This window comes from Myripristis murdjan, chromosome 2 (genome assembly GCF_902150065.1).
Source record: "Myripristis murdjan chromosome 2, fMyrMur1.1, whole genome shotgun sequence".
NCBI classification, from domain to species: Eukaryota; Metazoa; Chordata; class Actinopteri; order Holocentriformes; family Holocentridae; genus Myripristis; species Myripristis murdjan.
The window spans coordinates 4,980,400-5,007,541 of record NC_043981.1 but is presented as its reverse complement, the minus strand read 5'-3'; the positions used below and the strand labels follow the sequence as shown (position 1 = coordinate 5,007,541).

At 42.2% G+C, this 27,142-nt stretch overlaps 2 protein-coding genes across 4 annotated transcripts in view; one reads left to right on the top strand and one right to left on the bottom strand.

Moving 5' to 3' along the window:
• The first annotated feature begins 664 nt into the window (after window positions 1-664).
• On the top strand, window positions 665-15,375 carry desmb (desmin b). Its single transcript, XM_030070492.1, has 9 exons — window positions 665-1,317; window positions 5,645-5,705; window positions 6,303-6,398; window positions 7,779-7,940; window positions 8,115-8,240; window positions 8,394-8,614; window positions 9,265-9,308; window positions 10,049-10,137; window positions 13,618-15,375. Exons 1-9 carry the CDS (start codon window positions 734-736, stop codon window positions 13,657-13,659), a joined length of 1,425 nt encoding a protein of 474 aa, XP_029926352.1. The 5' UTR covers window positions 665-733; the 3' UTR covers window positions 13,660-15,375.
• A 2,044-nt stretch (window positions 15,376-17,419) lies between these two features.
• The window catches only part of tmem198ab (transmembrane protein 198ab), a 49,338-nt gene continuing 39,615 nt past the window's right edge, over window positions 17,420-27,142 (bottom strand). For all 3 annotated transcript variants that reach the window (XM_030070513.1, XM_030070505.1, XM_030070521.1), the window contains 4 exons: window positions 24,848-25,160; window positions 21,401-21,982; window positions 19,425-19,624; window positions 17,420-18,043 (listed from right to left, as the gene is read on the bottom strand). In XM_030070513.1, coding sequence (XP_029926373.1) covers window positions 17,891-18,043; window positions 19,425-19,624; window positions 21,401-21,982; window positions 24,848-25,013 — 1,101 coding nt within the window. In that variant the 5' untranslated portion in view covers window positions 25,014-25,160 and the 3' untranslated portion in view covers window positions 17,420-17,890. The remainder of the gene's footprint in view (window positions 18,044-19,424; window positions 19,625-21,400; window positions 21,983-24,847; window positions 25,161-27,142) is intronic.

The following is a 27,142-nucleotide window of genomic DNA, read 5'->3' as shown; positions in this document are numbered from 1 at the left end:
ATGTTTGATGATAGCAGGGAGCAGCATTAATGATATGATATTAACGCTTTTCGGGATATATAAAGGCTGATATGCAGTGGTGTAGTGCAGGGTATACACAGGTATAACACAGAGTACACCCACCTCTTCTTCTGACAGTTTACAGTAGACCCACCCATCAGCCAAAAGGCCATTTAAATATATAGAACTGTATACCCTCTTCCTTTTTATTGATCTACCCATCCACCTAATTTTGATGAGAAGGGAAAGTAAAAAAAAAAAAAAAGAAAGAGAGAAAGGGAAAATGAATTGACAGAAAGGGAGAGAAAGATGGCAAGATTGGAAAGAAAGAAAGAAAGAAAGAAAGAAAGAAAGAAAGAAAGAAAGAAAGAAAGAAACTAGATGAGTAGGGGGAGAGAGAGAGAGAGGAAGGAAGGAAGAGGTGCAAAAGGTCAGAGAGGGAGAGATGGGAAGAGAGGAAAGGGGAGAGGGAAAAAACAAAAGGGAGAAAAGAGTGAGAGGGTGAGAGAAAGAGAGGGAGAAAGGGAGGGAAAAGAATGGGGATGGTGAGAGAGAGGGAGAGAGAGAGAGACATAGAGAGACACTGGGAGGTCATTCCCACCAAGAGGAGGGGGGCAGCCTTAAATATCCCGGGACAGTCGGTGCAGCTGTCAGTTGACTGTCTCCTCTCCAGCCTGCAGCCTGTCTCTCTCTCGCCCTCCGTCTCTCCCTCTCGGCCTGTCTGTCCTCCAACATGGCCTCCTACAGCTCCTCTGGCCACACCGCCTCCTCCTACCGCCGCACCTTTGGCCATGGCGGCTACGCCTCCCCCTCCCTCAACCGCGCTCTGTTTGGCCAGTCGGGCTCTGGCGGCGGGCGCGTCACCTCCAGGGTGTATGAGGTGACCCGCAGCAGCTCGGCGCCCGCCTACTCCTCCTCCTCCTCCGCTTACCGGGCCTCCTCCTTCGGGAAGCCCTTCGTGGCGACCCGGGGCGCGCGCTCCTACGCCGGCATGGGCGAGACGCTGGACTTCAGCCTGGCCGACGCCCTGAACCAGGAGTTCCTGACGACGCGCACCAACGAGAAGGCGGAGCTGCAGCACCTGAACGACCGCTTCGCCAGCTACATCGAGAAGGTGCGCTTCCTGGAGCAGCAGAACCAGGCGCTGACCGTGGAGATCGAGCGGCTGCGCGGCCGCGAGCCCACGCGCATCGCCGACCTGTACGAGGAGGAGATGAGCGAGCTGCGGCGGCAGGTGGAGATCCTGACCAATCAGAGGTCGCGCGTGGAGGTGGAGAGGGACAACCTGGCCGACGACGTGGACAAGCTCAAACTCAGGTGGGCGGAAGGGGGAGGGGCTTTTGCATGTGGACTGTTTAGACTCAGCACTGCAAAAAAAGAGTTAAAATTTTGTTTTTCTTCAAACAAAGTAAATCAAATCTGCCAGCGGGATGAGATAATCCCACTTGTTTCCAACATTAATCAACTTGTTTCCAGAATTTTCAAGTGTCATTGTTTTGATCCTAGTGGGCTAATCTGCCTTGTTCTGCCTTGTTTCAATATATTTAGACTTACTCCCAGAGAAAATCCTGACATAGGTGAAACAGCATTGGAAACAAGTGGGATTATCTCATCCATTTTTTTTTTACCTAGTTTGAAGAAAAACAAGATTTTATGATTACTGATGAGGAGTCTAAATGACTTCTAGAGATTGAGATTTTTTTTTTTTTTTTTTTTTTGCAGTGAGTCTTCATGGGTGTCATCATCAGCTTTAAGCCATAAATTACGTGGTTAATCCACATTTTCTGGTCAGTTGTGTCAACACAGTCCTCACTTAAATCAACCCTCAATTTTCCATAGTGCACCTTTAAAAAGAGCCGTGTGTGTGTTGAAGTGTGTGTGCATGCGATACAAAATGGAAGAAAAGTAGAGGGCAAATGAGGGGAAGGATAGTAGGAAACAGTAGGAAAAGAATGATTGCAAAGAAGAAGAAAAAACAAGAAAATAATGGTATCAATCGTGACAAAAACCCTCCGGTATACAATACATTCACTTTCTGACTTTCTGAGGCTGAAATAACGACGGAACTTGACTATCACACCCTCTCCTCTGTTTCTCCGTCACTCTGGGTGTGAATTTCTTAAATGCCCGAGGAGGCAAAGGCGCTTTGTCACACTAATCAGTCCGGACCAAGTTTAGGCGAAGGCGTGTGGCCGGAGGGTTCCAGATGAATGAGTGTGTGAAATGGTGGATAAAAGAGCCGTGTGAATCATACGTATGTCGTGCCAGGCAGCGACATCTCGGAGCAGCCTGGTCTCACAGTGTTATGAACCAGCCCACAGGGAGGTATCTCTAGCTGCTGTTTGCTGTGGTGACCAGGCAGTATTTTTAAACCCTGATGCTCACACAGCCCCAGAGGACTGCACAACACTGTCATATGGAAAAATCCCTTAGCACAGCCATTTTTTTTTTGGAAATGCTTGCTTCACATGAACAATACTAGTGTAACTAAGAGATATGCTGAAAAAACGAATTTTTTCATGGTTAGATCGTCAAGTACGGCACAATTTTCACGAGTGTCCCTGGACAATACTTCCTCATTCTGTGAACACAGAGCTTAGTTATGAGCTGGTGTGCCAGCAGGGACGAGGGCGGGCGAGGACTATTTGCATATTCACATATCCACGCATTCAGAAATCAGAATCAGAAATACTTTATTGATCCCCAAGGGGAAAGTGGGTCAATTCTTAATGAGGGCAAGGTTTAGAGTTATATCTCAGCCGTTTGTAAGTACTAAAGCATGTTTTTTCATGGGAAAAACTTCTGAATATGTAACATTAATGAACTGACGTGATTTTTTTGGGCTTAAAAATTGGCCAGAGGGGGACTTTAAGCACTTTATCCAGTGATTTTCCATCGTTTTTGCATTTCATTACATACAGCTGATCACATGGTATAGCAGTATAACACCTACACATATTTCGGAGCTAAAAACTCTATGTTACATTAATGAACATTTATCACATGGGAGGCTGATGGGGTGGTCCTATGCAAAGGAATTCAAATACAAGGAAGTGTTTGAAGATGCAATGGCACCGTGCTGCTTCAATACATATTTTATGCCATTTAATGAGGAAAATAAAGTATTGTAATAAAGTATTTTGCAAGGCGATTTTTGCTCCATCAGTCCTCCATACAGTCACAAGTTTGATTCCCACAGTAGCCACTGTTTCCTGTACCCTGTATCACTGTATCCTAGAAGAGGACAGAGAGACCAGAGTGCAATACCGCATTCAATTCAGGAAAATGTAAGTGGTGAATACCTGAAGTAGAAAGAGACGAGGCAGATTTAGGGAACGTCTGTGCACCAAAAAAGTACCTCACACTTGAGTGGTGGATTTTAATCCCTGGCACAGTCCTCACTGAGCTACAGAAAATGTGCGTGGGTGGCTGCAGGGTTGGCATAAGTTTCTCTGATGTACGACAGAGGAAAAGATGAAAGAAAATTACTCCATCGTAGCAAGAAGACTCATCATGACTCACTGCTGGTGTGGTGGGATTTGAAGTAAGCCGCGGTTTGGCTCGCCTACTTACTCCGATGAAAACACGTCACTCTTGGTGGGCAAAAAAGAAAAAAAAAACAAAAAAAAAACTGTGAATACATTTTTGAGAATGAAACAAAGCAATCCTTATTTTATTCATGGATGCGTGAAAGAACACGTGGCTCCTAGAATGGATTTAACTCACCCATTTTGGCAATGCTGCTGTAAAATGTCAATCAAGATCAAAAAGAAAAGCAGAGATTACAGTGAGGGATGGAGGCGCTTGCATAACACTGCCAACAGATGAATGACAGCAGAGTCACACTGGATGACTGGCAGCCTGCACCCATCATACTGCACCACAGGAAAAATACTAATAACATGACTAATACTGATGCTATTACCAATACTGACACAGTGATTTCCATCAGTACTATTGCTGGATTCAGTAAGAATAAATTTGATGAAACATTAATGATGAGCAGATGAAAGGGTACTGAAGATAATACAGAAAAAAAAAATCACAACCTTTACTACTATAGTGAAGTGCCTGATAAAAAATGATTTGATTACTACTAATAATAACAATAGGTAATCTATTGTTAGAACAGTGTTGGAAGTACATAATACTATGAATGAATGAATATGCTGATATGAAATGAATGCAAAAAGACAAAACATTTAACAAAACAGTTCTTTAAAGTATAAATAGCATCAAAAAGAGATTGCATTTGAGATATGGATAGAGAGGTGATTATAAAGACATTTTTCCAAGGCTTACATCAATCTGGACCTAAATATATATGCTCCTTAAATTTAGATCAGACAATGAGAACACCAGAGGCTAAATTTGGACTGAGCAAAATAACAAGCACTCACTCTGGGGGTGTAAAAAATGTAAATGTCAGGGCACAAGGGACCATTTAAAGTGGTTTTGCCTTTTGGGACCCTGATATGAAAAGATATTTTGACTTGTGTTAAGTATTAAGGTGTTTAGATGTGAACACTAACAGACAGATTCAAAACGGTGAAATTAAAACGTAATGTTAAGATAAAGGCCCCCCTGTAGGCCCCCTAAGGAGTCCTGGGGGTCCCGGGACGTCCCGCTTTGGACACCACTGCTCTAGAGTATTCTTTAGAAAGGAAAGGAAGGTCGAACGGAGGGAAGAACAGATGTAAAAGTGATAGATGATGGATAAGTAATGGTGTGCTGATGAGAAAGGGTGTGAATGTGAGGCATGCTTTGTGTGTGTGTGTGTGTGTGTGTGTAGGATGTGTCCCCACTCTGTCTAACCAAAGTTGGGCCCATCACACACACAGTCTCCATCTCAGCTCATGTCCCTGGCCATAATGCTTTGCTGCTTGGTCTATACACACACACACACACACACACACACACACACACACCGTGTTTACACTCTCCTCTTCTATAAAAGGAGAGGATAGGGCTGAAGGATGTCTGGAGGATCTCTTATGGCTCGTTCTACTTCTCTCTCTCTTCCTGGTTTACTTTTTAAATGCCAAGTCGTTTTAACAGCAAAATAAGGAGAGGGGTGGGCGCTGCTGGATGAAATAAAAAACATGAAATAAAATATCAAAGGAATAAGGTGTTGGATGGTTGTGGGGGGTTTTCGGTGAGATCTGAAAAACAAGAAGAAGGAGGAATCACTCTGCACTTTTTAAATGAAAACGGAGGCTGTTTTATCTGGGGCGCCTTCCACCTTTATTGCTGTGGGAGTTTGGCCCGGGCTTATTTAATCTGGGCTTGTATTGCATTAATATATGTGCTGTGGATTTTCTCTCCTAATCTTTCTGTCTTGGTGCATTTCAATTCTAACATTTAAATGATTCTGAAAAAAAAATAAATAAATAAAAATACTGCCAACGTGGATTGCTAAATTAAATAAAGGTGCTGCAGCGTTTTTCTGCCTTTGCCTTTTTCCTCTGAGTTCAATTCAGTTTGGCACAATCCTCCTCGCACCGCCAGAGCAGCGGCGCAAAACAAATTACCAGTGCATCTCAACTGAGCTGAAACAAACAACTACACCAACTGTAGATGATAGAAATGCTAAAATGCTGCGACATGAAGAGCTCATTTTTGTGTGTCTCTCTCTCTCCTGCAGGCTACAAGAGGAGATTCTCCAGAAAGAGGAAGCAGAGAACAACCTGGCTGCTTTCAGAGCGGTGGGTCCTGCAGTGAACCCCGACTATTAAATTATGTTTGGTGTGCCAAGCTTTTAAAATGAACCAAAGAGCCAAAAAAAAAAATCAGATATGGATAGAAACAAGTACAGCACTGGCACTTTTCTTGAGTATTTCCATTTACTGACTTTGTGACTTTGAGCTTTTCCGGCGTTGCTTTGCATAGGGAAATCTTTTCACTTTTTTTTTTCAGAGGGTAATTTTACTTTTTCCAACGCAGCTAATACTACGCTACTTTTATTTTTCAAATTCTGAAATTTTGAATGCTTTTAATGGGGTATTTTTCCATTTTGCTATTGTTACTTTTACTTAAGTTAGGAATTTGAGCCTTTTTCCACCTCAGGTCAAATCAAGGATAAAAAATAAAAGACAACTTAATATGCCTATTGTATGTTGCAATAATTAAAGTGCACTGCAGCATGCCTGCCCTTGTGCACCTATTTCAACATGCATTCAGCATACTGAAGTATTAGTGTTTGCTACACCAAGCTGTTTTAATGTGCATTCAGTGTACTAAACGTCTTGGGTTCAGTGCACCAAGCTAATTCAAAACTTGACCGGTGTTCCTGCCTCTTCAAGGATGTGGACGCTGCCACGCTGGCCCGTCTGGACTTGGAGAGACGCATCGAGACCCTGCAGGAGGAGATCGCCTTCCTCAAGAAGATCCATGAAGAGGTTTGCTCCTCCGTCCTCCTCTGTCTTTCTAACTTTTTTTTTTTTAATAGCTTTCGCTTCTTGTGGTTTTAGTTTTGCTTATTGAGAAGGAAAGGCAAATCTGCTGGATTGCTTTATGGCACAAGATAAGAGGTGGGTGAAATATCGAAGGAAAAATCCCTTCCAACGTGCTAATCCTCTTCAGTGAAGACAAAGAGAAAGCACTGAGAAACACTGGCACTAAAAATAACACTGGTGTAACTTAAAGCTGCCAACAGGCCCTCATTTGTTTATGGCATTCATGCCAAAGTATCCCAATTAATTTGAGAATGCTGTATCAATGTTAAAAATGTTACGCACATCATCTTTAAGAACATGCGTCTATGTGAAGATTATCAAGGATCATGCAAAATGTCAACTCTGCCAGTCTGCCTGTGTTTGCATCTCTTTCTGTCCTCCTGTTATGTCCCTGTCTGTCTGTATATCTCAGCATCTGCTGTTACATCTGTGTCTCTGTGTGAATGTAATGACAAACCGGAGGATTGGAGAAGTATACTGTTTCACACATACACACATACACACACACACAGCTTGTGTCTTGGCAACAGGCCTGGGCAGTGTTGTGAAATCTTCCCAGCAGATGCACAGCTATAATTACACCGTGGACGTCCACTCTGTTTGTCCAGAGGAAGACGGTACGGACACTGGCTTGGATGTGAGTTCAGGGTTTGAATGTGCGTGTGTCTATCTAGGAAACTGATGAAAAAAGAATTACACTGACAAAGATGTTCACAGTGCAGTCAAAACTTGATTATAGTATATTTTATTAAGAAACTGTGACCCAAAACAATGGTGGTTTCCAACTGGATGGACACAAAATGATGACGAGCTGTTCTTAGATGGTTGTAGGTGATTAGTAGGTGATTATCAGTGGTTTCTATGATGTTAGAAGGTGGTTACTAGATTCCTGTTAGCTTCAGATGTGTTAGTAGTTGATTCCACTGTGATTCTTAGTGCTTGCTAGGGTGTAACTAGTACTCATTAGGCAATTACTAGTAGCTGTTATGGTATATGTTCGCTGGAATGTTACATGATGTGAGGATGTTGTAGTGTAGGTGCTTGGTAATTGTGAAGATATTATTATCTGGTTGCTAGGTGATTTTTGGGTGAGAAGATGTTATTATGTTGTTGGTAGGCGATTACTACTGATTGGGAAGATGTCATTATCTGGTTGCTAGGCAATTTGTCTTGATTCTGAAGCTATTATAGCATGGTTGCAAAGGTGTTACCAGTTGCTTGAAAACCTAGTTTTCTACTCAGATGTGCACACACACACAAACACACACACGTACACCTACCAGAACCCCTACGAACTTGATGGGCTCCTCCCTCCTCCTGCAGGAGATCCGTGAGCTGCAGGCTCAGATGCAGGAGACTCAGGTTCAGATCCAGATGGATATGTCCAAGCCGGACCTGACGGCGGCGCTGCGTGACATCAGAGCTCAGTACGAGGGCATCGCCGCCAAGAACATCGCAGAAGCCGAGGAGTGGTACAAGTCCAAGGTGAGAGAGAGAGTCAGATAGAAAGGAAGGGAAAGGAATATGGAAGAGTGTCAGTGGTGGTGGCAGTAGTGATAGTAGCACAATTTGCAGGGGACATCGCCTTTACCCCCATCCTGATCTCTGTCCTGTTCTAACCTCTGAACCCATCTTGACCTTTGACCCGTGTGCCTGCAGGTGTCTGACCTGAACCAGGCGGTGAGTAAGAACAATGAGGCTCTGAAGCAGGCCAGGCAGGAGACCATGGAGTTCAGACACCAGATCCAGTCCTACACCTGTGAGATCGACTCCCTCAAAGGCACTGTATGTAAAAGACACTCTTCTCTATTTTATTTGTTCTCTGCTCTATTTTGTTTGATTCTACTCTCTGCTTAGTGGTGTTCTCTTCAAATCAAGATATTTCCATACTACTCTGGTCCAAGCTCCTCATCTGTCTTCCTCTCTCTGTCCGTGCAGAATGAGTCCCTGATGAGGCAGATGCGGGACATGGAGGATCGTCATGGACTCGAGGCTGGCAACTTCCAGGAGACCATCTCCAGGCTGGAGGCCGAGATCGCCAACATGAAGGACGAGATGGCGCGCCACCTCCGCGAGTACCAGGACCTGCTCAACGTCAAGATGGCGCTGGATGTGGAGATCGCCACCTACAGGAAGCTGCTGGAAGGGGAGGAGAGCAGGTGATGGATGGCCCCTGAATGCAGGAGCTACAGAAGACAGGATTTGTAGTTGTGCACAAGTATACTCTGTTGATCCAAGGCACAATAAGGCAGATCAGTCCACTAGGATCAAGAAAATGGCATTTGGTTCCATAAAAATTCTAGCAAAAAGTTGATTAGTGTTTGAAAGAAGTGGGATTGTCTCACCCCACTAGCAGGTAAGAAAAGCAGGATTTGAATGATGCAGTATGACATTAAATTACTTAATAAATTGAGTCTTTCATGTGCTGTTTGAGGAAAAACGAGTTTTTAATGACTTTTTAAAAAATGTTAATTGGGATCACTAACGGCTTCATGCCTGCTGATGAAATTTCTGTCTCATTTCAAGATATTAAATCTTGTCTCTTCAAAATGTGAAAACACACTGGAAGTAAATGGATTCGTGTCACCTCAAAGAGATTTTCACTCCTTTTTAGAAAAATAAGATTTTACAAGTTTTTGCAGTGTATGTCAATATGTGAGTCAATAGCAGAACTGCTGCAGAGAGAGGGCAGTTGAGGCAAATCTCATTAGGCCTATATATTATACATATTTTATATTCATCATTAATAGCACCTCTCTCTCTCTCTCTCTCTCTCTCTCTCTCTCTCTCTCTCTCTCTCTCTTTGCAGGATTGCTTTGCCCATGCAGACTTACTCCACCTTGAGCTTCCGAGGTAAGAGCGCCGTTACCTGAGCGCACCACTAGAGGGCACAAGCTCTTCAACTAATGCAAGGCTCTTCATCAAAACCTCACAATCCACTTCAGTTCAACCCAGTTCACCTCAGTTCAGTTCAGTTTTGGTTCATTTCAGTTCAGTTTTGGTTCATTTCAGTCCAGTTCATCTCAGTTCTCCTCACCTTATATGCCTTTATACCCAATAATTGTCTTATTTAGTGTTGGATTTGTTCATAATTGTACTTCAAATGGCGCTGACAGAGTAAGCCATCATAAGCTCATTACAAACATGCTGTGAATGTATTATAATCAGATCATGATATAATGATCACAATGTGCAGAAAATGTAGGGGCTTGAATAATTATTTTAGTGAATGAAGGTAATTTCCTGATGTTTGCCTGAAGATTATATTGTGAGAAAAGTTTATCTCTGCTTCTAAGGGGCTTATAATCTGCTTGTAATTCATCAAACTGCACTTGCATTAGACATTGTAGTATAACTGGAACACAAAAAGTAATAAATACAACATGCATTTACATTTTCTGTGATTTTTATGCTGTTTTCCTCAAATACACTGCTGTATATTACATCAATGCTGTATTCTGGGCCAGGTTGTGCTTATGATAAACAGAAGAGAGTCTTAATCCCAGTAGAACTGCCTACTGTAGTTAATATAGCATAAATAATATATGTGATGCAGTCTCTCATATTGATATTTTCTGATTGTTCTCAAACAGAGACGAGCCCCGAGCAACAGCAGCGCTCCTCTGAGATGCATTCAAAGAAAACCGTCCTCATCAAGACCATCGAGACCCGTGATGGAGAGGTAACACACACACACACACACACACACACACACACACACACTCACATATGCGTGTGAGATAAGCATAAAGAGGCTTATAGCATCATAGAGGACATGCAGGAAAATCTGCATTGGCGGATGTGGGTTCAGATAAAGGTTGTTTGCTGCAGTGCACCAGTACCTGATAATGAGTCTGACATCAAACAAAATAAGGTTTCTGTATAGTTTTTAATGTTTTAGTCTTTGATTCCATTTTCTTTCAGACACCAATGGAAATTTGAAACTAGCCTTTTTGTCTACCTTTGTCTTATGAATATGGAAAATGAAATGAATTTTGTCACAAAGAAATTGAGAGCAGTCCAGGGAAGTTCAGCCGAGGACAAATCCATGTTTACAAGGGATCCAGTCTCATCTTCAGTGTTCAAATCTTGTTTTTCTTCAAACAAGGTTAAAAAAAAAAAAAAAAAAAAAAAAAAAAAAAACAGAAAATCTGCCAGTGCGATAATGCCGCTTGTTTTTAACAGGAATGAACTTGAGAAATTGCTAAAACAAATGAAACTGCACTGGAAAAAGTGGGATTATCTGTTCCACTGGTGGATTTTTTATTTTTATTTTTTTTACCATGTTTGAAGAAAAACAGGATTTGAACACTGAAGATGCAACTGATTGACTTGTTAAGAAACATTTTTGCAGTGTATCCCGTCACTTTCACTCATTACACAGCAAAAACTCTACATCATCAAAGGCCAGTTAGTCTCATATTCAGTCTTAAAGTCTTGTCTTTCTGTGAACAAGTGAAAAATACAGACAGAGGGATGAGATGATCCCACTTTTCTGTAATTTTTCTGAAAGTGAATTTTACACTTAACTTATAACTTATAACTTGTTAAGATGGGCGTTTGTTGCAGTGTACCTATCAAATAAAGCAAAAATGGCAATGTATTGAGTGCTTATAACAGAGATTTGCACAACTACTGAAATCCAGCACAGAGAAACACTCCTTGTTCTTTTTACATGCAGACATGTTTGACCTGCGTCATTTTGACCCCAATAATGGCTTCAGTCTATACTGATCAATAATCAGTCTGGGTCAGTGTGTAGTGTTTACTTCATTCTGCCCTAAATAGCTAAAAAGCAGTAATTGCACATGTACTGAAACCGAAAAACAACCCCGGTCCCTGTCTCCTGTCCTGACAAAAGTGGCCTGTTTATGGAACAGAGGTGAATTGTAGCTCAATTAGCGGCGTTTATAGGCAGGAATTTTGACCTTTGGCCTTTAAAAACACAGCAAACAATTACTGCTTTTGCCTTAGCAGGGCAGAACAGCGCCCAAAGTCAATCTCATCCGTGAAAGAGGCAGCCCTTTGCAAAATAATCAGCTGTAGATCATGTGCAGGTTTGGCAGTGGAAGGCATCTGCACACACCCGCATAAACATACAGGCACACGCATGCAGGGACGAGTTCATCCAAAAATCCTGTCCCGCCCCAAGTGGAAAACACACTGCAACCGTGACTTCCTCGCAACACTTCCAGCTATCTACAATGCTGGCATGTTTTGACAGGTTTGCTGTTTCAACAAAACTCCACCTGTGGCTCTGGCTTCAGGCCCTGTCGCCTCCTGAAGATCCTCACTACCAGGGCTGGGAATAAATATTACTCACTAAATCCCATTGCATAGACGCAGAAACTTCCAAAACAAGGCTGCACTGCAAAAAATCTCTCTTTTACCAAGTCCGTCAGTCTCATCTTCACTGTTAAAATCTTCATTTGCTTCAAACAAGGTAAATCTGCCAGACAGCTGAGATAATCTCACTTGTTTCCAATGCTAATGAACTTGTTTCCAGAATTTTCTTGAATCAAGTGTCATATTCTTGACCCTAGTGGGCTGATCTGCCTTATTCTGCCTCGTTTCAACACATTTATCCCAGAAAATAAGTGAAACTGCATTGGAAACAAGTGGGATTATCTCATCCCGCTGAGAATTTTATTATTATTATTATCAAATTTAAGACTAAATGACTTGTTAAGATGCTGTTGTTGTTGTTTTTTTGCAGTGTTTCAGTTTGTGAAAAGTTGATGTTTAGGAGATTTTCATCCATGGTTTGATGTCTCAAAGTGACTTACAGATTGGTTTTTCAAGCACTGTCCTGCTCTGGACCCTCAACTGACTCTTATTATACCTCAGACCCCCATCTGAAGTGATTTTGCCCTTTTGGGACCCTTATATGACAAGCTATTTTGTGTTAAGTATTAAATTGTCATACTAGACCACTGAGAAACAGATTCAAAGTGGTATAATTAAATCATGTTATAATGATCACCCATACATTTTTTTTTTTTTAATATCATAACTGTTTCTAGTGATTGAAATGACAGAGAAATTAAAGCACTCCTCATTTTGCTGTGGACTCCTGAGGGCCCCTCAAGGACCCCTAGACACCACTGTATCAGGAGTACAGACATTTCTGCTTTGGGTGGCCAAAATGGGAATTTACCCCAGCCCTGAACAAACCCAAACCCTGTTAGAGCTCATCCCTGGCTCAGTGTTGTTGTTTTTGGTTAGAAAAGACTTTTGAAAGAGGGACTGTTTGACTTGCAAATAAAACAGCTGTTTAGTCAGGCAAACGGCCTCACGTGTCTCAGCCCACACAGGTTCTCTCTTTGCTTGATCAAGCCTTTCTTTACAGTAATTTGCCTCGGTAAATATTGCTTTTCAACGAGCCGGCACCTTCCCACCTAGACATTATTTCAGCCTTTTGCTCAGTGTGTCTATTAGCTCTCATACAGCCCAGTTTGAGACCAGGCAATCACTAATGTATAAACAGCTATTAATGTAAAGCTTAATCACCGGAGAAGTTCATATGTACAAGGTGATGCTTTATACGGTTTTGTCATATATTTCAAAGACATCTTTTAACGTTTCATTACATTGTACTCGGAAGTCGGGATATTCAGAGCTGGTACCAAGTAGGGAGAAACTAAATTTGACTTGTTGGGCCTGCAAACACACCCTACTCTGCCTCTGATTGGCTGGTAATCGTTGCCTTCCTTGGTTAGGTTGGTTAAGGTTAGGCTTAGGGTTGGGTTAGGGTTAGGATTAGCCAATCAGAGGCAGAAAAGGGGGCAGGTCTTCAGAGTCCAGCAACTTCTATGTAGAAACGTTGAGCAGCAAAGCTGTTTCAACACCGCCAACTGTCATAACCATCAAAAACTACATTGTAAAAGCAAGTTTTATCATGAAAATGTAATGCAAAGGCGTTCTTGTTTCCTGTTCATTGTATTGAGTGGCTACTCAATTACACTGTGCCGACACTGAGGTAATTCTTCCCGACTTCTGAGTATAATGGAGCGCAGTGTAAGAACTAGTCATCAACTATATTTTCACTTTTACACCCTACATTTTAGCCTTGACATCTAGAGCTATTTGGACCTGTTGAAAATCTTTTCATCAAATTCTTCAGATGGTTGGTAAAATCTGCTTTTTTGTCTCTGCTTTCCAGGTTGTCAGCGAGTCCACACAGCACCAGCAAGACATCATGTAACAATCTGCAGAGAGAGAAGAAAAACACGTCCTTCCTTCCCCAAGAAGGGCAGAGGGAGGAAAAATGAAATAAAGATGCACAAATAAACCAAAGCAAAAAAAAAAGACTTTACAAACTCACCGTTACGGCCTGTACTGTTTTTGCTGCGAGGATGTACTCTCTTGTTTGAAACTTTTACGTTACAACACATCAAATGGAACCGGCTGACTTGTACGTGAAGGCGGGTGGGTGCGGGAAAAGGTGTTAAACAAGCTTGTCAGGGTTTATTTATCTGTGTGTTTCAGTAGAGCACATATAGCTATAGGGGCTGCACGGGAAAGCGCAAAAAAAAAACATTGAAATCACATTTATTATTGCTGCTTTCAAATTCCAAGGGGCTGTAATAAAGGAGAAGTGTTTCAGACAGCCTCCTAAAATAAGATATTCTGGTGCTGCATGCAATTCCTGGGCTGCAATTTAAGATAAATGTCAGGCAAATTGTCCTATTTCATTTCTACTGAGCAAATCCTCGGCATTACCAGCTCATTTTCTCACCAAGCTGATAACTTTATGACCATTTCTTCATTCCGCAGGAGAAAATAGCATCCACCGGTGCCGGAGTCCTCATCGCAACGGCAGTATGGACCAAAATAATAATATTACCGCTATGGTTTTTCTTGCAGCACCAACATATGCAGTCGTTTTCACGCTGCTGTTCAAGGTCAGGCTTGCCGCTCTGGCCAGTCAGGAGCAAAATGAGCACAAGGTGTGTGTGCGCTTCTCAAGCAAGGGACACGAAAGGACAGATAAGAGGGAAAAGGATGATGGAGGAGGAGATTAAAAGTGTGTGGAGATAAAGCAAAAGATAGGAGGCGGGAGGGGAGGGGAGGCGAGCGAGGTGCAGGACTGTGGAGGGAGAGGAAGCTGTTATCGGGAACGGTAATCCCTTGTGACTTTCAAAATAATTCACAAAATAAAACTCCAATGCAGTGGATTGCACATTAGAATCGACTGAGTGATCGATTGACGTGGTGAGTGTGTGTGTGTGCAGGTCCTCGTGTTAAAAGACAACTCACACAACATTGCGGTGTCACATTTATCATATACAGGCCCAATATGAACACATGCTTTAATAATCAGAATAGTAATCATAGTCATAATCCAATAAAAAAAAAAAAAAAAAAAAAAAAAAAAGTATGGTGTTACTGGCCTACATTTACGAGATTGCACTCTCCTTTACAGAATGGCTCTAGAAATAAATAAGTGAATCAGCAAATAAATACATCCCACTGGAAAAAGGACACGTTTCACTTAAATTAGATAAAACTTGCTAATAAATGTATAAGAAAACAAATAAAAACAGTTTAAATAAAACAGTAAAATGGTCCCAAAAAAAAAAAACAGTCAGTAAGTGCCGTGTTTTATGTACAAATGGAAGGTCCACAGAAATGCACGAAGAGGACGTTTCATCCTTTCATAGGAAGTGGAAACGAGTACAGAGCGGGAGGGAAGGGGGGTGAGATCCAAAAAGTCATGCATTTCAGTTCCCAGCGGACAATTACAACGCACGGCGCGTCGGTGAAACGCGTCCCCCTTCGCTTTGCATGTCCTTCGAGGTAAAGACAATGACCGCACGTGGTTGTATGGTACACTTCTGACAGAAATGTTATGGTACCACTAAAAAAAAAAAAAAAAAACCAACAACAAAACAAAACAAAAAGAAAGAAAGAAAGAAAATCAATGCACATTATGGAAAGGGAGCTGTTGGTCTAAGTACAAGTTGGTATGGCCACTAGTCCTCTTGGTCGATTCTCCTGTTCAGACTCTCTGAGCCTCATTTACACTGACATCTTAACCAAACCGCATTTTTCAAAAGGTGCGTGTAGTTTTTTTTTAACATCAATAAATAACACACGACAGCCATTTTTAACACTCTGGAGGATAAACTCTACTTGGAAGATGGGCATATATAAGACTTCTTAGGCTATGTCCACATGGATATAGATGTTTTTATCTGTTTTAAAAATATTAATAATAAAATAACGCTGTCCACACAGTGGAGTTTTTCGAAAATCTATGTCTGTACGAGTGATGATGCATGACTGCTGTAGTTTGTTGACATCCGAGGCTACAAAAGTAAGAGCAGATCCAATTAGAAATGTCTTAATGTCCCAAACTGTACAGAAAACAAAGTGGAATGATAAACACATTCAACCATTTCACATTGTTTCATCACAACGAAAGGAAAATGGTGTTTTTAAAAATTTCATTCCAAAAGTTGCAAGTGTTGTGCAGACAGAAGGTCGAACATAAAGAAAAAGCTTCTGTGTGGACGTACACTAGTCTTTAATTCCCAGGGAAGTTATTTATTAGCCAGCTAACTTGAACTGGCGTGACTAGACTAATGTGAACCGCTACCCCTCCTTCTTGTGTTCAAAATGGCTGCCACGTGAATAAGGTCCATTACTGCGCTAAATTTGAAACATTAATATAACTATCCATACACAAGCTCGATTATCGTAAAGAAGCCTGTTAGCCTCTAGCAGCCTCTACACTGCACTTCCCACAGTTCACCAGCAGGTGGGACTGTGGAGGGAAATCTGCTGGATTGCTTTACAGCACAAAACAGGAAGCGGGCGCCGTTCTCCCAGAACGAGCCCAAACTGATTTATATGTGGTGCAATATATAGATTTTCATCTTCACTTCCAAACACTCCGGTTTTACAGCGTAAAAATGTTACGACAAGCCGACACAGTGATGTAAACAATCTCTCCTGGGGAAATCTGCTGTATTGCTTTATGGCACAAAAACAGGAAGAGGTCGCTGTTCTTCCAGAATAAGCCTGAACTCATTTGTGGAATATATACATTTTAGTTTGAATTTTTCATTCTGCATGTGTGATAAATAAAAGTCTGCAAAACGTGACACAAATATATTCCATTACAAATATATCACACAAATATATCTGGCATGTTGTGCAGCCTTTTATTCATAACTTTTTGAGGTTCTTGCAATGGAATTTTCCATATTTTTCTAATCTCAGTGCTTTGACAGTGTTTGGACTACAGGCTACGAACCGTCACTACAGACAAACTTAGTGGTTGTTTTAGGAGTTTTTGCATTAATAATCAGGGTTTATGCGTGCTTCCAAGACAAAGCCTTGTAAAGTGTCAACATCATTTCTCATACTTAACATTCATATGAGAAAAAAAAAAAATCTTAAGTGAGGTGCCAGTGTAAATACGGCTTCATCTTTCTTGGCTCACAGCGAGTCTTCCTCACATATCCAGGCATCTCTAAAGAAAACAAGCCAACTCCATTGCTTAACTTTACCCTGCACAATCCTTCTGCGATTAGATTTTACCACAACAATCCGTCGACAGGAGATCCGCCAGTAACCCCCCTCCTACTGCTGGGTGGTACAGTCCAAGGAGGGGCAAGGCACCCGTTAAACAGAATCCCCAGTTTGCGGAAAGCAGTTTTAAGAAATGTATGGTCCAGCACCAATGGTGACGAATGTTTTTCCCCTTAAAAAGGACGTAACAAGAAAGTTTTCCCCCCGTTTTTTTCCGAGGTGGAATGTAGTTCAGATGGCACAGAAAGCAAAGTAAGGACTTTATGTTGCATTTGAGGGCCCTTAGTTCCCTTTATAGACGACCTTGGTTGAGTCTATAGGCTGAGGACTGAGAGAGTCGCTTTTGTAGCATTAATTAAAAAGACAAAAACGTCAACCATAGACAAACAGCACGTTGAAACTCACACGATTGTATCTTGATTTTTTTTCTTTTTCTTTTTTTTTCTTTTTTAAACGTCGCCTGTGTTTAGAACCTGAGCCGGGTTTGCAGTGTGATTCCTATCCCTGATCTGGTTTGACTTGAGACAGTGGCGTTAAGGAGGAGAGAAGACTGCTTCGGGGGTTCCGCGTCCGTCCTCAGATTGCGGCCGCGCTCCGAAGTGCATGCATGCGTTTTGTGCATTTTGATACGTGTTAAGTCAGTGAAAAGGAGACGTTTGAGTCGGCGTCCAGGCGTTTTGCTGTCCCATCGCACGCTGATTCTTCCAGCATGTCGTAATGAGCAGAGCAGGTAGTCAGGACCTAAGATTCAGTCAGAGTGGGGTTTGGTTCAAATCCGCCACAGGTACATTTGCATCGTGTTGGGGTTTGATTAAACCCAGTTTTGGTTGTGGTTAGTCCTAGTGTGATTCTCCCAGGTTGGCGGTGTGTTCAGGCGTCTGGGAGGTGGGAAGTGGTCAGGCTCTTAGCGAGGGCCCCGCAGCTCCAGTGAGGGGCGCTGTGGAGCCGCAGTCATACCCCACATCCACCACGGCGTGGGGCCCACCCATCAGCCGGCCCGGATACGGCCGCGCCTCCACCTGCCGGTCCCTGAAACTCTGGATGTAGCTCTGCATGTGAGAAAGAAAGATAGAGAAAACAAATGAATCATGAGTCTTTCACACCAAGAGTTCGCTTGCTTTGGTCCAAGTCAGGTATGAAGTGGCTACTTTATAGCATTTTTCAAACAAATGACGTGTGGTAACAATAAGGAATCACTGGCAGAATGGAGCATCAGCGAGGTAACAGTATTTTTTATGTGTTTCCACAAGCAAATGCTGCAGTCAGCCCATGCAACTAAAAGAGCCTCACCTCATCCTCACTCCACGTTTGTCCTGAGCCGCTCTGGCAGCACCAGCGGCTGTCTGGCAGCCACAGATGTCAACATCTGCCACTCCTGCTGCCTGCTCTGAATTCATGCTTTCTCTGCCTGTTTGTTTATTCTTTTGTAATATTTGTCTTATTCTAGTCTTGCTCTGACTTGATTTGACTCTGAGTGGAGCTAACAATTACCTGCCTAATCACCTATTTTCTAAGCATTCTTTCATTTTTTCCCCTTTTTGGCATCTGGGTTTTTTTTTTGTAAGGTTGATTTTGCTCACTATGAGAGCTTGGTATAGAGGGTGTCATTTTGTGGGCCCGTAAAGCTCTTTGAGACTGCGACTGAGCTTAACAGAGCTCAGTAAGCTCGAACCTGAACCTTCACTTAAACCTGAGGATCTTAAACGGAGGTGTGAAAGCATCCAGAAATCAAATGAAGGGAAATATGAAAACTCGCTGATGCGCTGGAGAAATCAAATCTCCACCAACGCCGAACGATTCCCCAACATGCAAAGCTGCATTCTCTACAGTGGTTTGTTTTAACTGTTTGTCCTCTGGGTTCAATATTAAAACGTGAATGAAAAGTTGCTGTGGATGTCGGACTTCACCACCGGGCATGCAAACGCAACACATAGGAAATGCTACAAAAGCAAACGGTCTAATGGCAGAAATCCTCGATCCAGCTCAACGACAAAATCTAACGACAACAATCTGTACACCAAAGTCTGTCTGAAAGTTTTCGAGGTATGTTGGTAACAAGCAGACAAACAGATGGGTAAAAACAAAAAAAAAAAAGCCTTTCCAACACAGTCATTATACTAAACATATGTTGTTGGAAAAAAAACAAACAAAAAAACAACAGAAAAATACAAAAGAGAAATGACAAAACAGATTGCAGAACGCATGAAAAAGAACATGATGACAAAAGAGTGAAAAAAAAAAAAAAAAACACATGACAATATAAAACATGACAGACTACAGGAACTGGCAAATGACATGAGACAACAAAGATCCCGGCAGAGAACATAAAGCAAACAACAGATGTCAAGACGAGGGAAAAAAAAAAAAAAACAAGAGAAAATGACAGATGACACACAAAAAAGGAAAAGAGGCGGCGGCGCCGCTTCTCACCGGCGACAGGACGTCTCCGTCGTAGCGGCGGACCGGGTTTGGTTTGCGGCGGTAGGCGGGCTCCGGGTGCAGCGGCTTGGCCTGGTGGTGATGGTGGGTGGAGCCGTGCTGCTGCTTCTTCTTCTTCTTACTGCGGCTGCGGTCGTCCCGCTGACGGATCCGCATCACCTGCATCCTTCTCTGCTGCCGACTGATGATCACTGAGAGAGAGAGAGAGAGAGAGAGGGAGAGAGTTTTAGGATGCGTCTTGTGTGCATTAGGAATACAAGAACAGTGTCTGCAGTTCGGTGGCAGATCTAGAAATTATTACAAGGGCTGGTGTGGACTTTGGTGGATGGATCAGGAAACCTCAACGTAAATTTGTTCAATTTCCTTGGGTTGGAGGTGCAACAGCAAATAATTACCTACACTGCAAAAACGCAAAATCTTACCAAGATTATTTGTCTTATTTCAAGTCAAAAATGTCTTATTTCTAGTCAAAATATCTCATTACACTTAAAATAAGACATGATCACATCAGAAGTAACTTGTTTTTAGACAATTTTCTCTTGTTTCAAGTGAAAATTTGCTTGAAACAAGTGAAAATTTGCCTGTTTCATTGGCAAAATTTGTTTCTTGTTTCTAGCTAATTTTCACTTATTTCAAGTGAATTTTCACTTTTTCCACTGGCAAAATTTGCCAAAGAAACAAGCAAATTTTGTCTAAAAACAAGTTTCTTCTGAGGTGATCATGTCTTATTTTAAGTGTAATGAGATATTTTGACTAGAAATAAGACATTTTTGACTTGAAATAAGACAAATAATCTTGGTAAGATTTTGCGTTTTTGCAGTGTTTAGAACTTCAACTTCAGCTCAAAGTGCAGGGAGTCCAAACCAGGACCAAGAGCTGCTGCTATGCTGCTCTTAATAACAGAGCAACCCTTAGTAATTGAATCGAAATTGAAGTGTTATCCACAGAATGATATGGACTTCACTAATTTACATCAGCTCAGGTTACAAACCAGTCTAAACCTGTAATACCCACTGTGTGTGCACTGCAAAACTAACTCCTCTTAACATCAGATCTCTTACAAATCAGTCATTTTTAGTTCATTTCTGTGCATAATCTTTATTTTCTGCCTTGGTTTGCCAATAAAAGGCACACAAATATGACGATGTGCGTGTTAAATACATCATGCATGCACACAGCAGTGTCAGCGGTACTGTCTGGTGGCTATGGGAAGGCTTTCATCATTTTATGCATGAAATCAGTAGAATGGAGCAGACGTGAACACATGTTGTATCAGAATCAGAGTTGCATTCACTTGAACTCCGAAATTTCCAATTTTTTTTCACTTCTGGTCTGTAGCTACACTATGAGCTCCCACACAAACAGAAACACTGATAATCCCTGTCCACAGATACACAGCAACCCAGATCCCTGCTTATCAAGGTAGAGCAGCAGAAAATTAAGCATATTGAACTTTGCTAAACTGAGCTGGACTGAGGGGGGGGGGGGGGGGGGGAGGGGGGGGGGGGGGGGATGACAGAGAGGCAGGGAGGGTAGAGAGAAAAGAAATGGACCACAGAGAGAGAGGGAGAGAGAGAGAGAGAGAGAGAGAGAGAGAGAATCTGCTGTGCCCTTTGCCTGGTACATGCAGCTGTTCAGGACAGTGATGCTGTGTTTGTGTTAAGCTCAGACTCGTCCCATCTGGCAGCAAACTCAACCAGGAATATTCTGACAACCTGCTCTCTCTCTCTCTCTCTCTCTCTCTCTCTCTCTCTCTCTCCCTGTTTATCTATTCAGGTGCTTTACTGGAATGACTGTTCATCTGAGATGATATTGCCAAATCGATATAAAATGTAAAACAGATCACAGGCTAAATGTGTTGAGATTTAATTTGAAGATGTACTACTCTCGTTCTGCTTCTTCTTTCTTTTACATCTTTTAAGTCAAAATTCTGTACTTTTCCCCCAAAATGTCCCCCTTCTTCTCACCCTTGGTATGGGAGTATCCCTCGGCGGTCACCTTCCACTGCACCAAGACGCCCAGCAGGGTGAGGGCGGGCCACACTCCCAGCACCACCCACGTCAGCCAGCACACGGGCTTGCCGGGCGCCGCCTTCACCCGCTCGTACACGTACAGCACCAGAGCAAAGAGCTCCACAAAGTAGTCCAACGCCACGGTGATGACCGCCGCGCCAAACACCGCCGTGGACAGCGTGGTGAAGAGCCGCTGCCACTGCAGCGTGAGCACGGCGAAAAGCATGCCCAGGCCAAGCAGCACGCCCAGGGGCACCCAGACAGAGCGCGGCGGGCTGTCGGACAGCTCCTCCATGCCCACCAGGGTGGCCACGGCCACCAGCAGGCCCAGCAGCAGGCCCACCATGAACAGGCCCACGCTGCGGACCAGCATGGTGACCAGGCCGCAGAGCGTGCCGATGCCCAGGCCGATGCCCACCGAGGCCTCCACGCTCAGCTGGGTGTCCAGCACGCGCTCCTTGTAGCACAGCATGAAGATGACGACGGAGCCAAACATCAGGCCCGTCAGGAACATCACCGCCTTGAAGCAGCGGTAACCTGGAGGATGAGCAACCAACACACAACAAGATGCACAGTTATTTACATGCCACTTACAAAGAGGAGCTCCTTCCCCATCCAAATGACACAAATCAAAGGACCCATGAAATGCCACCTTCATTTTTCTTAAGGTTTTATTGGTTGAAATTTTTATTGACGCCTTTCTGGTGCAGTATGAGGTGACCACTGTTTTCTACACACTGCAAAAACACAAAATCTTACCAAGATTATCTGTCTTATTTCAAGTCAAAAATGTCTTATTTCTAGTCAAAATATCACATTACACTTAAAATAAGACATGATCACCTCGGAAGTAAATTGTTTTTAGACAATTTTCACTTGTTTCAAGTGAAAATTCACTTGAAAATTTGCTTGTTTCATTGGCAAAATCTGCCAGTGGAAAAAGTGAAAATTCACTTGAAATAAGTGAAAATTAGCTAGAAATAAGAAACAAATTTTGCCAGTGAAACAAGCAAATTTTCACTTGAAACAAGAGACAATTGTCTAAAAACAAGTTACTTCTGAGGTGATCATGTCTTATTTTAAGTGTAATGAGATATTTTGACTAGGAATAAGACATTTTTGACTTGAAATAAGACAAATAATCTTGGTAAGATTTTGAGTTTTTGCAGTGCAGAGTAAAAGTAAGTGCAGTTCACCCACTGAGGTTTAACTCAACCAATTAGATTATTTCTCAGAATGAAGGGTGAGGGACAGCAAGACGAGGAGGCCGAGGGTTTGGTGGGAAGTAGAGTAGGACAGAAAAAAACAGAGGGCAAGAAACTTAGAGAGTGGCAGAGAGCAAGAGAGATACAAAAATAGGGTGAGGAGGCAAGAGGTGTCGAGGAAGAGGAGGATAAGCTGACAGCGGGATGACGACGACGAGGAGAAAGAGCTAGAGAAGAGAGGAAGAAAGACAAAGCATGACGAGAGGCAGAGGAAGACAAGGAGAGATGAGAGAGGGAGCTGGAGGAGGACGATGAAGCGAGGCAGGAAAAAAAAGGCGTAGAGGAAGAGCGTTAAGGAAGGATATCAGTGCATGACAGGAAAAGGTGTGGAGCAGCTGTTGACAAATGTGAAACAGAAAGCGCGGAAAGCAGGAAGAAGGAGTGAGAGTTGTGAGAAATGTAAATTGAGCTCCTGGAGGGAAAAAAAAAAAGGTAGCCGGTGAAAGAGCTTGTTGTGACTGAGCATCGCCGTCAATACAAATCTCGTCAAAGCCAAGACGGAGAAATGGGTTACGGTTCACGACACACACAAATTTGTGGCGGGATCAGAACAAAGAGCTTCCTAATACATCACTGTCAAAAACGTCACAAAGCACCAAAACACTGCATTCTAACAACAGGATCTCAGGTTTCCTGCAAGTCTTTAATGAGAACAGCCGAGGTGGTTTTAAGCAGAAAAACAAATAACACCCTGACGATAATTTAACCTGGGACACAGAGGGATGTGTTTTCACTCCAAACAGAAAAGTTAAAAGGCGATACTAAATTTGATTTCCTCAGTCTAACTCGGGTGCACCAAATGTGAGACAAAAATCTTAAATACACATGCTTAAGGACCTCCTACACTGCAAAAACTCAAAATCTTACCAAGAATATGTCTTATTTCAAGTCAAAAATGTCTTATTCCTAGTCAAAATATCTCATTACACTTAAAATAAGACATGATCACCTCAGAAGTAAATTGTTTTTAGACAATTTTCACTTGTTTCAAGTGAAAATTCGCTTGAAAGAAGTGAAAATTTGCTTGTTTCATTGGCAAAATTTGCCAGTGGAAAAAGTGAAAATTCACTTGAAATAAGAAGTGAAAATTCGCTAGAAACAAGAAACAAATTTTGCCAATGAAACAAGCAAATTTTCACTTGTTTCAAGCAAATTTTCACTTGAAACAAGAGACAGTTGTCTAAAAACAAGTTACTTCTGAGGTGATCATGTCTTATTTTAAGTGTAATGAGATATTTTGACTAGGAATAAGACATTTTTGACTTGAAATAAGACAAATAATCTTGGTAAGATTTTGAATTTTTGCAGTGAAGGACCTCCTAGTTTCTGGTCAAAATATCTCATTACACTTAAAATAAGACATGATCACCTAAGAATTAACTTGTTTTTAGACCATTTTCACTTGTTTCTAGCTAATTTTCACTTGTTCCACTGGCAAATTTTGCCAATGAAACAAGCAAATTTTCACTTGTTTCAAGTGAATTTAACTTGAAACAAGTGAAAATTGTCTAAAAACAAGTTACTTTTGAGGTGATCATGTCTTATTTTAAGTGTAATAAAATATTTTGACTAGAAATAAGACATTTTGACTTGAAATAAGACATATTCTTGGTAAGATTTTGAGTTTTTGCAGAGTAATAGTGGCTCTTGTTCCTTGAAAATATAAAAAGGGCGAATTTAAATGTCTGATTCTTGTCTTTCAGCAGTCAGCGGTGTCTGAGATGGCATGCGTGACACATGAACAAACAACAGAGGATGAAGCCACATGAGCTGAGAGTGTCTTCCTCTAGTGGCCATTCATTACGGGTTGATGCCTTGAGCACAATGTGGTCACAGGTCGGAAATTTACAGAATGGAAATTCTGCTGAAATGAGCACAGCGCTGAAGCTGATTCATTCCTCACAGAGAAACAAATACAGCAGAGTGATGTAACTGCAGCCAAAAATGAGTGGGCGCCCTGCAGTCACCTGAAATTTGAAACAGATAGCACTGCTGTGTTTCCATCCACAAGTAGGTGAAGAAGAAGCTGAACTGTAAGCTGATTCTGGAAGGGAGTTTTTTTTTCATGTTGGGGCATATGGAAACCTGAATTTCCAAGGAATCGTGCAGCACACCTCTCCTCTGCCACTGGACTCACCGAAGAAGCAGTAGATGATGCCAAAGAGGCAGCACATGGAGCAGACGACGGAGGGAACCACCTTGTAGCGCCCACCCGAGTCCTCGCAGCCGTCCAGCCGCTCGGAGCTCAGCTCCTGGTCGGGCAGGGCCATGTTGAGGGACAGCGAGTCCAGCGTGGTCGTCATGACGGACCGGAGGAAGGTGGAGGGAGGGAGAGCGAGAGAGAGAGAGAGAGAGAGGAGAAAGAAGGGGAAAGATGGAAGAGGAGGGGGTGATCAGGGAGGCGAGGGACAGGGAAGACTACGCAGCGTCGCCCAGCCACATAATTTCACCTGTGGACAGAAAACAAAACTGGTTAGAAAAAGTTTCAAAGTGCATAAACAGGAAAAATCTGAGTATTTTAAGAAAGACACAAATGGAAAAAGTTCCAAATAAGTGCAAGTAAGACTAAAATTGCATGTGTATCAAGCACATTTTCACAGACTGGACTTTTGAGCATGTTGTCAAGAAGTTTGCTTCTTCACTGCAAAAACTCAAAATCTTACCAAGATTATTTGTCTTATTTCAAGTCAAAAATGTCTTATTACTAGTCAAAATATCTCATTACACTTAAAATAAGACATGATCACCTCAGAAGTAACTTGTTTTTTAGACAACTGTCTCTCATTTCAAGTGAAAATTTGCTTGAAACAAGTGAAACTTTGCTTGTTTCATTGGCAAAATTTGTTTCTTGTTTCCAGCTAATTTTCACTTATTTCAAGTGAATTTTCACTTTTTCCACTGGCAAATTTTGCCAATGAAACAAGCAAGTTTGAAGAAAATTGTCTAAAAACAATTTACTTCTGAGGTGATCACGTCTTATTTTAGGTGTAATGAGATATTTTGACTAGAAATAAGACATTTTTGACTTGAAATAAGACAAATAATCTTGGTAAGATTTTGCGTTTTTGCAGTGTTCATGTTTCCTTCCTAAAGCCACAAACGATGAGAGGAAAATCAACAAGGAGGACCTGAGTGCTACTCGTCTGATTGCTCACAAATAGCAACAGGATGCGAGAAGTCACCAGACAGTGAGTGGGTTTGGGGTCTGCGCTGTTGAGTATTTAGGGAGCAGACGCTCTGTGTGGGCTTGCAGTACCTCTTCAACCCTGTCGGTCCCATCGGTGGGTTCCTCATTAGAAATGCATGCTGCACGGCAAAGCTTTGTTCAAACCTACAGAACTTTATATTCAAGTCTAGTGGAGATCCCAAGATTTCCAAAGATCCCTGCTGTACTCCAGGGAAACGTGTACAAAATGATGCACAAGACATGTAGATATCCTCTATTTGATGTGATGTAGCTTCAATGGAGTGGTGGGATATAACAAACAGCAGGAGCAACAAATAGAAAGATCAGGGGTTAAAGCGGCCCAAAACCAGAAGAGACAACTATTCCTGTGACCCTAGATTATGGTGATTAGATGTGAAGTGGCTTTCAAAACCGCAGAAATGTAGAAGGGCTTTTGTGTCCGCGCGCACGCCCGCTGACACACACACGCACACTTTCCCTTCCCCTCACGGCGGAAACACCGGATAATAATAGCTCAGATAACTGCGGGGTGTTCGGGCTCGGCAGACGAGGACAATCAAAGCCTCTCGTTTTTGCTGGTTTTGATCAGGAGGCGTTTAAGGGAACAAAAAAAAAAAAAAAAAAAACTCTCCACACCACGCCAGCACAAAGCAAAAACACTCCACAAAGATATTCTCTAATGGCAGACGGTGCTTTTCTTCTCAGCCATTCAGTCTCCCATCCATGATCCCCTTCAATCAATTGAGTCTACAATATAAGCTAAATATCTAATGCATATCCCCGAGTGGCTTTTATCGAGTCTGAACACGCACTGTCCTCTTTATTTTCCCAGCCCAGACGCACAAAAACCTTTAAGTCCGCCTCAGCCCACCACTGGTCCCCACTTCTCTCTGTCCCTGCAGTCTGTCATTTTTAATTTACTTTACTTTTTTCAAATTAACTTTCAAATGAACAATAACTTGCTGATACCTCTGTCCTTTTGTCGCTCCATACATCTTATTTGTCTTTCGTCAGTTGTCTTGTTACATCTAAAAATCAAAGGTATGTGATTCCTCCTATGACTGAAATTGGTTTGATATTTCTTAAAATGATTCATGTGGAAGAAATTATGTAATTTAGGTTTATATGGCACTAAAAAGACGGGCAAAGTCTATTTAGCAGGTAAAAACATGGGTAAATTGAGTTGTGGTGTATCTGCCACAGCCTTGTAAACAAGCTGGCTACCCGGCTGATAAATGCCAAATT

Coding starts and splice junctions, on each gene's coding strand:
- desmb (XM_030070492.1), top strand. CDS start 734: ATGGCCTCCTACAGCTCCTCTGGCCACACCGCCTCCTCCTACCGCCGC. Junction 7,941..8,114: donor AGGAGTGGTACAAGTCCAAG/GTGAGAGAGAGA, acceptor GTGTGCCTGCAG/GTGTCTGACCTGAACCAGGC. Junction 10,138..13,617: donor TCGAGACCCGTGATGGAGAG/GTAACACACACA, acceptor TCTGCTTTCCAG/GTTGTCAGCGAGTCCACACA.